At 39.4% G+C, this 12,243-nt stretch overlaps 1 protein-coding gene across 1 annotated transcript in view; it reads left to right on the forward strand.

Annotated features, from left to right (window-relative positions):
- dner (delta/notch-like EGF repeat containing) overlaps window positions 1-12,243 on the forward strand; it is a 54,955-nt gene that overhangs the window by 25,159 nt on the left and 17,553 nt on the right. Inside the window, exons 5-7 of the mRNA XM_051656014.1 lie at window positions 640-788; window positions 5,859-6,009; window positions 8,089-8,202. Of these exons, the coding sequence (XP_051511974.1) occupies window positions 640-788; window positions 5,859-6,009; window positions 8,089-8,202 (414 nt within the window). The remainder of the gene's footprint in view (window positions 1-639; window positions 789-5,858; window positions 6,010-8,088; window positions 8,203-12,243) is intronic.

Raw genomic sequence — 12,243 nt, forward strand, 5'->3', positions numbered from 1 at the left:
ACAATAATGCATTTTATAATGATTAAATAATTATAGTTATATTTAAATAATTATACATATAATATATATTATACATATAATAATTCAGATAAATAAAATGCATTACATTATTGTGATGAGAAAAGCATTGATGAGACGATTCAAAAAGTGGCTTTAGAAGGTAATATACAGTAATGTTTATTTCCATATTATTGAACATAAGCCTATCATTGGCCAACAGTCCACAGCAATCCGTTTTGCAATTGAATTGGTCAGTCTGTTGTAGGGACGCATCAATATACACATGCATCACAGACGGTCACTTTTGGAGCATCTCACTTCAGTTGTGTTGTGTCAAACACAGTGTTTTTAGGTCGCTGTGTCAAGTTAAATGTAGTTTGAAACCTATAAAAGCACGTCTTGTTATCCATCCAGCTGTGTTTGAATGAAAGGATGCGATTCGCCCTCTTGTGTCTGTCAAGCAAGTCTGAGGCTGTTTCTCAATGTGCATTCTTATGTGTTCTTACATTCTCGTGGACTCGTTCAACGTCATCATCCATTGCCACGGTTCAATTCCAGTACTCAAGAACACAAGTCAAGCACCACTCACATTTTCTTCAGAAAATCTAGTATTACTATTTTCCCCTCTCTTTCATATAGGTGTACTGCATGTTGGCACAGACTCTGGTCCAGAGGTCACTTTGAGGCTGCATCTCATGGTCAAAACCAATAACTGCATGGAGCCCGGCAGCAGTTTTAGTGACCCACAGTGCTCTGGGAAAGGAAAATGCATCACTCAGTCCTCTGTGGTAATGATATCATATAATAATAAGCATTATCTGTGTTCTTATATTTACTGTTATGGACATCTGAAAGGACAATATTACCTTTCACATACCTATGAAAAAAAGGCTTTTTGAATGAAAGTCATTAGAAGATGCTTCAGTACACTGAATAAACTGCTTTCTCCCAGTAATAACAATTCTGCCATCATTTACTCACCCTCATGTTGTTCCAAACCTGTTTGACTTTCTAATTTTAATACAAGTTAAGCTCAATCGACTGCATTTGTGGCAAATAATTAATTACAATTTTTTTCTCCTTTTCTTTAAAAAGCAAAAATTTGGGTTACAGTGAGGCACTTATAATGGAAGTGAATGGGACCAATCAGTAAACATGAAAATACTCACCGTTTCAAAAGTATAGCCGCAAGAAATAACTATATGCATGTTAACATGATTGTAGTGTAATAAAATTGCTTATTAACCTTTTCTGTGTAAAGTTATATCCAATTTTACAACTTCATTGCCATCACCATGCATACTGTAAACTCTAAAACTTAAAAATGACCGTAAAACAACTTCACAGCTCAAATAAAGCATACGTTACGTAAAATTATAATTATATATTATACGTACATCTCATTCCCCTCAGGGAACCACAGTTACTTATGTAACCGAGACATTCCCTTTCGTGGAACTCAAGCTGCGTATGAACGCTATGGGAACGAAATACATTCACACCATGCGAACAGTAGCTGGCAACTGTCTAGCTCGTGTGGCAAGCATATAGCGGCGCACAAGCTAGCTAAAGTAGCTGAATAAAAGGAATTATGAATTTACTCCTGTTCCAGCAGATAGAACCTGGGAATCATGGGACAACATGTTCACTCTGACTGGAATCTCTCAAGGTGTTTTTTCCAGGAGTGAGACCAGAGTCGAAAACCATACTTAAGATGGCCAATATGGCGCCAGTAACAGAAGCCGAACCCGATCCTCACGAATCCATTGCAGAACTGCGTGCAGCAGACTGATCACTGGAAATATTACCGCTGGCCTGTGTAGACTCCATAGGCATTGTGTACAGCACCCCAACCCGTGGAGGAGGTGTCTGTCTTTATCACTTTGCAGTGACACACCTGTCCCAACGGAATGCCCGACATCAGAAGCCGGGTCCGTTTCCATGGCAGTAGAGTTTGGTAGCACCCATTCATCACTCTGAAGGGATGAAGCGCATGCTTCAGTGGTTGAAGTCCCTTTGTGGAGTTCATCCAGCACTGAAAAGGTCTCGCATGCAGCATACCCAGGGGAATGATAGTGGACGCTGCTATCATAAGCCCCAAAAGCCTGTGAAATGTTCTCGCAGGGAGAACACGTCCCGCTCTAAACATCACTAGATACTGGCATAATGACAGAACGCGAGCTGGAGACAGGCATGCCTGCATTGCCTGCGAGTCCAGCTCCACACCTAGAAACAGAGTCTGTTGCCTGGCTCAATGTTGGGCTGCCAAAGTCTCTGAGTGAACTAACACAAACCAGTCGTTGAGATTCAAAACGTGGATGCCTTGAAGCCTGAAGGGCATCAGAGCTGCATCTATACATTTTGTGAAAGTGCGTGGTGCTAGTGCAAGTCCGAACGGAAGGACGCAAAATTGGTATGCTTTACCCCCAAAAGTGAATCTGAGAAAACGCCTGTGCTTTGGCGCAATCTGAATATGGAAATAAGCATCCTTCAAATCTATTGTCACAAACCAGTCCCCCGTCTGTACTTGTGACATTATTTGTTTCTGCGTCAGCATTCTGAATTGACATTTCATTAGGGTGAAATTCAAACGTCTCAAATCCAGAATGGGACACAAGCCGCAGTTTTTTTTCGGGACCAGAAAGTAACGTCTGTTAAAGCCACATTCACTCTGAGAAGGGGGAATCTCTTCTATTGCCCCTTTTTCTAAGAGAGAGTGAATTTCCCGAATCAAAAACGGGGCTTCCCGAACAGAGACAACTGTCGGAAACAACCCCATGGAATACTGCCAGAGCCCTCCTGAATTGAATGACATAACCATGCTCTATCGTTCGAAGTACCCAGTTCAAAATGGCCTGCAACTGATGCCAAGCCACTAGATGGGCAGACAAAGGAATTAATGTATGGCTTTCGCCTGTAACGTGACATGTATCCACTAGATGCTGCGCTCGGCTTAATTTTGGTGACTGCCCCACAACCAGTGGCACAGCGGAGGGGGGCCTTTGTGCCTCTACTACTGTGGCTGGTTGAATGGGATTTAATAATGTTTCTGCCTTTATTGTATTCAGGCATAAATGATGAGCGCACTGAAATGCATTTACAACAGGGACGCTGACAGAATAAACCTTTTCCCTGGTATTTTGAAAGGGGAAGAGTGTGTGAATATTGGGGGGTGAACATTGTTCACCACAATGGCCCCATGCAGCATTCTTTATGTGGGGGAAATGTGTGGTGCTGATGTTCACTATGTGTTTTGTGTACACTTGTGCTTGATGAACATCGAATTCTGTTATGCATGCCTCGAGACCCTTGGCCATGGAGACTTTTGGCCAAGCGCTTTTTTAATATTCGCTCCCCAGCGCAAGCTGCGGGGGGAAACTTAACCATATTCTGGTTGTCGGGCGTTCGAGGCATGTACAACGGCAAACTCACCATGATACTGTCTGAAGGGCAAACAGGAGAGGAATGGATACATTTGTTTGGTCCAGTTTCGTTCACTGAATGGGGGCTCATCCTTTGTTTTACCACAAGTCCGTCAGGCTCGCTTTTGGTGTCAGCCGGCCATTTAAAAGGGGCCGGGCCAACATCCAAACATTTACACGGATGCGCCCATGATGTCGGGAATGTACAAGGACCCCAGTCCTTCTGAGGGGGTGCAAAACTCATGTCCAGCACCTTATGCGGCTCTCTGGTGGGATAATGTGAAGATGCAGATTGTGAGCAGACCGGAACTGAATTTTTCCACCACCGACAGGACTGCATCACTGAATAGCCCAGATTGTGACACAGGGGCATTCATTAGGAAGGTCTTGTCATGAATAGCCATGAGCGTAAGCCACAGATGGCATTTTGCCACCACGAGGTCTGCCATATTCCGAGCAACAGCATGAGCAATGTGTTTGGTAGCTTTCAACGCCAAATCAGAATTCCGGCATAGTTCCATGCTCAGCATCCAGTCCAGCTCCCTCATCTAAATCCCTCATAAAATGGGCTTGGTAGGCTCGCAAAACTGCCAGCTTGTGCAAAGCTGAAACCACTTGACCCGAAGCCAGGTAGGCCTTGTTCAACAAGGATGAAGTCATCCTGCACGGCGTTGAGGGAAGAGTAGGCCTCGACTTCCATGTGGCCACCAAAGAAGGAGAGAGATGGGCTGCCTCTCCTCCATCGCTGGGACCGAAGTATATCCGTGGTCCTAAGCTCGACACACATTTGAAAAATCCTTTGATTCTGGCCCAGTAAGGTTGATCCCAGGACTTTGAAATCTCCCGATGGAGGTCCGGGGAAAAAGGGAGAGGCTTACGAGGCGTAATTGCGCATTGGCCCGCTAAGAAGCAGTCATCCAAGATGGATTTACGAACCTCCGACTGCGTTTCATCCGGCCAGTCCAGGTGCAGCTTCTCCATTGCACGTGTAATTACATTTAGCAACTCTGTATAAGTTTCCGAGGGCCTGGAAATCCGTCTGCTAGGAGGCAAGACCTCAGCCTGGTCGCCTGCGAGATCCTTGGAATCCAACACCACCATAGACATGGTGTCTTTGTTCTCAGCGCCGAAGAAAACTGTTGTGCAGGCCTCAGGGCTAGGACGAAAATGCCTGCATGTAAATTCCATGGGAGAACGTTGAGCCAAATCCTGGGAGAGTGACAGAGAGAACCAAAGTTCGGCCTGCTGCTCAGCTCCCATCTCTTCAGCATCCGCGCCACCTCCCACGAGTCACACGGCCGCGCAGCGCTGGCAGACATGCAGGCAAGACAAACACGTGGCTTTCTGCAGGCAATCTGAACCCTCCAACGCGGCCTCCTCGTGGCGGTCCCCCAGACAGAAAATCCTGACCGATGATGAACCATGTACACGGAGGTAAGCACTTCTTAAAATCCATCCTGTGTTGCCTCTCAAAAGGGAGAAATAATAATCCTTGCTTCAATGTGAGTCGCTAGTACAAGGGGGCCAGATGATATTGTGCACTGAAGAATAGAAAATCTGACTTGATGGCGCGAAAGTGAGCGCCTTATGGAGCCCATGACGTAGCTCCCTAGGGGGGCGTCGCTTAAGTGCCATCAGCCAATAAACTGGCATAATTGTATAAGGGATTCAAACCATGTGACACTTGGATGGTGTCCCATAGCGATCATACACAGCTCGAGTTCCACAAAAAGGAACTGGCCTCATTTGCTTCCATTATGAACTGTCTCACTGTAACCTCGATTTTTGGAATGTGGATCAATGACAGGACGCTCATTTTTTCAAAATTATTCAAAAATGCATAAAAAAATACAATTCACACACTCACACAATACTTGAATATCCCTGTTCTACTTTATGATGAGCATACATTCATTATGATGTTTTTTCTGGGGCGTAAAGTAAAAGAAAAGTAATTTAACCATATAGAGACGAAATAAAACGAAAAAAACTCTTGAATAAAGAAATGTTGGCATTAGTAGTGAGGGAAAATCTTTTATAATTATTTTTCAAAAATAAATAAAAATAAGCAGTGGAACATATTTTTTTATATGATTTATAAAAAAAATTGTCCACCAAATCAAAGTCATGTGGCGTAACCAACATGCAGGTAGCCATTTTGTCGTTTATGGCGAATACCCCTTTAGACAAATGTGAATAAAAAAAAGATAATATTTGGATATTTTTATGACAAGGCACATTTTATTAAGGTCATGTGGTGTAACCCTGAATAAACTTCTTGATATTCTTAACTCTAAAATGAATGATATTTATAAAAACATTTTTTTTTTTAACTTTCTTTAAATTAATGGCTAAGTTGTGTACACTCTCATGTATTCGAGGTGCAAGCGAAGTATTTTAATGCCTGATTGTGTGTGTTTAAAATGGCATTCATAGGACACGTTTTACTGCCAGTGTGAGGATGGATATTCTGGAATTTTCTGTGAGGAGTTTGATGCATGCCATCTGAGGCCCTGTGAGAATGGCACCTGCACTGATCTCAGACAGAAAGATGAAGGACAAAACTACACCTGTACCTGCCAACCAGGTGTGAGCTCTGTGTGTTTGGGCCATTCTCAGGAAATGGTGCCATTTGTGTATTACAGTATTTGTCTATTTTTTTTAAACATGTCAAGTTAAAAGGAAATTTTAAAAACTCTCGAGATACCTGTATTTTGTTCTGCTTGTTGTGCTGTGTCTTTTTTAAAGCATGAATGTGTTCTGAATGGCCATTTAGAATGCAATGCACAAGATCTTTAAAACGTTTTTATTAGAGTATCTTCTGAAGTGCCAACATGATCACACGTGAAGTCAACAAGATGTTTCCGATAGTTTCGGTACTCTAGGATTGGCGACTGTATGCCGACATGCTGACATGCAGCATTCTTATCAGACATGTTTGCAGTGGTTTCAGTGTATTTACCTTTCCACTTGGTGCGATTGGCAGCGCTTGCATCAGCTGCGTAGGACACTAGGGTTCAAAGCCAGACAGTAACCACGTTTGAATAATCAATGACGAGCATGATTTGGAGGTTTCACTTTTTTCTGTAACATTACTTTTTTACTCCACTAATGGTTAAGGTAGGGTTTGGGTTTGGGTTGGGGGATAGAAACTATGAATACATGCTTTTCTCTTCATTGTATAGTGTCCTGTAAAACTGAAAACAACTTGCTTCACTACTAGCTTTTGGAGACCTCTCCTGGACATAAGTGGAGCTCACACGTGCCCACATGCCGTACAGCACTTACCGCTTTGGCCACTGGGGGCAATGTTTCGAACTTTAGGTCAACGTATACTGCTTTTAAACAAAGAAAAGTTGGTCTACTCTTTCTGATTTCACTGTGAGATCAGGCTGGATGTGCATGTCCCCATATCTCATCATTACAATTTAATTGGTTACAGAATACAAAATCCAAATCTAACTAAATTAAATGCTTCATGCATTTTTTGAGAAAATTCAGAAATCAAGTAACGTAATTTAAGAATGGGCCATTGAAAAAACCCATAGTGGTTGAACACTAATCTGAATATTTTCCTAAGGAGGGAAAATACTTTATGATTTCTTGAAAGCTTAAGAAAATCCTTTTCAAATACAATTATGAAATAAAAAAAAAATTCAGCATATATTAAATGGCATAATTCTCTGAAAACAACCCTTTTGCATTTGCGAGAGTCTCCTGGTTTATCGTGAAACTACAGAAAAACAGCATGAGAAAATGTTCTGGCTGGTTAAGGGATAATACATTTGAAATTTTGTTGCTTTGCAATGTAGGCCTACTCTACATAAACATCAACAGTGTGCTTTAATCCTTTAAAAAGATTCAAAACATTCAGTGTATTAACATGCAAAAATGTTGAGTATTTGCTTAGTATTGATCTTGCACAAGGCGTTTGCTAACAAAGGAATACCTTTATGAATACTCTGCAAATATTTATATGCAGTTTAAACTCTCTTATACTGCCCCTAATGTCTGTGTGTGTGTGTGCGTGTGCATGCATATATGTATATGTTGTTTATTTACAAGTGCATAACAGAGAATAATGGTGGTTAACCTTGTGTAGGACACAGTGATTGGAGCATAATTGTTCTGAAGCTGCTTAAAATGCAAAGATCAGTCAAGAAAGGAAGTAAATGAGAAATGAACACAAGTGAGGGGGAGAGAGAGAGAGAAAGAAAGAGAGAGAGAGAGAAAGTCAGAGATTCATGCCTTTGATCTTGTAAATTAAGATTATTTTGAGCCTTGAGTATATATTAAGCTCTAGTGGGAAGCAGGCAGATACACAAACAAATAGTGTTTGCTGTACAGTACATTTTTTATAAGAGGATTATTATAGATTAACACCGGAACACATAAATGATGTTAATTAGCTGTTTTGTAAGAAAAGCTTGCTGGCTGCTTTGTCTGATTGATTCTAGTTGGTTTGTAACTGAGGGATTTGTTTGTTAGAAATTTGTTTTTTGTTGTTCATTTTAATTTTCTTTATCTGAAGGAAAGGAACAGACTTTACTGTGAGCTGTTCCTGCTTACAATATGTATGCATGACAGTTGAATGTGCTTATGAATTTGAAGATGAGTTCTGGCAGATTGAGATATAAATACAATGTGTTTTGTATGCATGTTTCAGGTTTTGAGGGAGACCGTTGTCAGTTTTTGGTGGATCACTGTGTTTCTGGACCCTGCAGGAATGGAGCCACTTGCACCAGCAGCCTAGAAGGACATCACTGCTATTGTGCAGAAGGTACACACAAACACACACACACACACACAAAGTTATTTATAGCCTACTCACAGGAAATCATGTCAGGAAATGCACAGTAACAAAGGCACGATCAAAACAGTTGTGTGGAAGTGTGCATGTTAAAGGTGCACTCAATATTTTTGGTTTATGTTGTGACTTCAGTGCAGCATTATGCAAATGTTTTCAGTTACTGATGCCATTATAGAAAATCACTTTTCACAGTCAGCTATGATTAATTTATTTAGAGACCGAAACAGCAGTCTGATTCTGAAAATAAAAATCCTATTGATAACATGATAACTTTCAAACCTTCAAAAACAGACCTACTATGAGCTCAGAGGTTGTTAATCAATGGTACATGCCTCTGTTGAAGCCATAAATGTACATTATTTCGACATCATTTTTTCGAAATTGTGATTAGTAGCACAATTTCTGGTGAAGAACTACACTACCCATGATCCTGAAGGGAGAGATCCACCAATCAGAGAATCGCTACAACTAAAGTGCACCAAAAGAGCTCTGCAGTCTCAAACTACATATATGTCTGTAGATATCTCAATATTTTGCAATAAACCTAAAATACACAGTATTGTTTATATACTTAAAATCAACAGCTTTAAATCAGTAGTTTTATATTTTGCAATAAGTTATCATTCTGTTAAGTAATTCATAATGCTTCATTCCCTCATGAAAGAAGTTAAGTACACAGATTTGTACCTTTGTCTTTTTGTCTGAATTTCAAATATTTTTTTGTTTCAAATTAAAGTTGGTAATTGTGCGACTCACCTCGGAACTACACTGAACAAAAATATAAATGCAACATGCAAAGTGTTGGTCCCATGTTTCATGAGCTGAAATAAAAGATCCCAGAAATGTTCCATACGCATTGATTAGATTAGATTAGGGCCTAATGAATTTATTTCAATTGACTGATTTCCTTAAATGAACTGTAACTGAGTAAAATCTTTGAAATTGTTGCATGTTGCGTTTATATTTTTGTTCAGTACAGCTGGTTTGGTTCATGACTTAGAACTGTTTTATTAATGATTTTAGGAAAGGAATTTCCTATGGAAAATTAATGGGAAAGATGCTTCCAGAATCAAGATGGCTGTAAAAGTGGGTAGATACTGTTGCACTTTGTTGGAGTTTACCAAGATAAAGCGAGTACTTGTATTCGGCTGGTCATGTGATATCAACATGTCAGCCCCCATGATTTGGACCCTCTCCATGTAAATGAAAACTGCTTTAAATATTCCACTGATAAGACTGGATTCTTCATGTCTTGTAAGTTTGCATTATTTTAAACATACTTGTGAATAGTACTATTCTATCTTTACATGTAACACATATTGAATGAGGGAAAAATTAATGAGTGCGACTTTAAGCTTGTATCATCCTTATTTAGGCTCCATATCTGTTCCCTTTCTTCTTGCACTCTCTAAGTGTGTCAGCGAGTTGCTTATTTTAAACTCTCTTCCTTTCTTCCAATTAATCGAGAAGCACAGCACAGCTCCTCTCTCACTCTCAGGAGGACACCTACCTTCAGCGATGGCTCTCTCTCTCTAACCAGGGCACATACTCAGTCAGCAGATAGAACAGGGACACGGTGACTTCCATAAGAAACCTATGAAAACAGTTAAAGGGACAGTTCGCCCAAAAATGAAAATTCATAATTTACTCACCATTATGTTTTTCCAAACCTTTTGGGTGAACTATCCTTTAAGATGGAACATTTGATAAGAGTCTCTTAAACTTTTGGTTTTGGGAGCAGCCAGAAATGCATTCATAGGCTGAAAAATGTATCTTGTGGTTTAAACAGGCTGAGATATTAACAAAAGGAATACTGAAACCACCATTAGCACATTTTTAATTAGTGTGGTAAAGCTCAGGGTGTATCTTTTAATATTTCAACAGCCATGTGAGGCAGTTAATAGCTTTTTTCTGCATCTCAGGGCCAACACATCCATTGAGACTCTAGAAGGCGAAAGTAATTGCATGCAGCAATGAAAAGCATGCAGCTTGAATTCAGCCTTAGTGTCCTTTGTAACTTCAAAAGAGTAGCAGTGCTCAAAATAATGCATTTGTCCATATTACTTTAATACTGAGAGTAAAGCATGTCCATGTTGGCTCTGTCTGGGTGCATGAGTTTCATTAGGATAATGTATGAAAGAGCTTTCGTAAGGGAAACTGCGGTGGGTGGATCAGCACACAGAGCTGTTTTTCTCTGTGTGTGATTGACATTTATTGTAGGGATCATAGCAACAAGGCTTGTAATCTCCTGGGGTGTGCGTGTAACTGAGAGAGGAGACTACAAATGCACATAAACACAAACACACAAACGTGCATCAAAGACATGTGCCTGCACGCAATTGTATGCAGAAAAAGAATGCACCCTGTCGTAACACAAGCTCTCTCTTGATCAGATAATATACGATGAAGTGTAAACTGCAAATTCTGTTCTATATTCAAATTGTGAATTAATTCCAAAAGATGTTGTGAACCTCTGACTTAGGATGGACTTCACCAGAAATGAACAGCATCAAGCTTCATTTTCGTCTTCATCACCCGTCTTGGTTCCAGAAGTAGTTTTCCCTTATAAAATGTACAATTAAAAAGGTTCTAAGCCATGAACCAAATCAATCAGCTCTGATTTGAATTGCAACATAACTATGCTTTGAAGCAAAAAAAAATAATAATAATATATATATATATATATATATATATATATATATATATATATATATATATATATATATATACACAGTATATATATTTGAAAATCTGACAAAAAGAAAAAGGTACAAGACTGTGTACTCATCATATTTCAAGCAGGAATGAACTACAATCCCATTAAGCATTGTGAATGATGTAATCGAAATGAAAAACAATAGACATACAAAACTATTGATTTAAAGTTGTTGATTATAAGTACAAAAATAGAATGTCATAGCAAAATATTCAAATATACACAGATATATAACTAGTTTGAGAGTGTAGGGAGACTGACTCGATTGTGTCATCCACAGTGCATCATGGAAGTGTGTGGTCGCTGCGGAGCTCGATTGATCTTTCTCTTTAGGATCACATGCAATGTTGTTCTTCAACAGAATTTCTGCTGTGAAACATGATTTTTATTTTATTTGTTTCAAAAAAATTAAGTTGAAATAAGGCAGACTGATGGCTTCAACAGAAGCAAATACCATCAATTAACAACTTCGGAGCTCACGGTACAGTAGGTCTGTCTTCAAAGGTTTATACTGTAAGTTATCGTTTATAATCAATTCCCCTATGGAGAAAATGAATGGTAATATTACTTCCGGAACCAGACAGTTATGCTGTATTGTTTGGGTTTACTTTGTGTAAAATGGTGGTATAATGCAATTAGGTACAAGGGACTGTGCTATATTATGAATATAGTCACATACTGTACTATACTGTGTATAGTGAATATAGCGTTGTTAGGCACGATACAACTATAATCACAATAAGGCTTGGCTTCGAGTGCTTTATTGCTTAAAAAAAAAAAAAAAAAACACACACTTACTACATAATAATGATTAAAAAAGACACCAATTTTTATAAAAAATTAGGTTAAAGGGTTAGTTCACCCTAAAAAGAAAATTCTCTCATCATTTACTCACCCTCATGCCATCCCAGATGTGTATGACTTTCGTTCTTCTGCTGAACACAATCAATAGACATATTTCTTAGCTCTTTAGGTCCATACAATGTAAGTGAATGAGTGCCAAACTTTTGAAGCTCCAAAATCCACATAAGGGCAAAATAAAAGTACTCCAGATGACTCCGGTGGTTAAATCCATATATTCTGAAGCGATTTGATAGGTTTTGATAGAAACAGATCAATATTTAAGTCCTTGTTTACTATAAATTATCCTCCCTGCTCATTCAATTTCCACTTTACTTTCACTTTTTCATGCTCCTTCTTCTGTTTTTGGTGATTCACATCCTTTTTATTTTCTTTTTTACATTCCATTTGGATACAGAATACCAATGCCAATTTTACTTCCTTTCTAGTGTGTC

Source organism: Myxocyprinus asiaticus, chromosome 26 (genome assembly GCF_019703515.2).
Source record: "Myxocyprinus asiaticus isolate MX2 ecotype Aquarium Trade chromosome 26, UBuf_Myxa_2, whole genome shotgun sequence".
NCBI lineage: Eukaryota > Metazoa > Chordata > Actinopteri > Cypriniformes > Catostomidae > Myxocyprinus > Myxocyprinus asiaticus.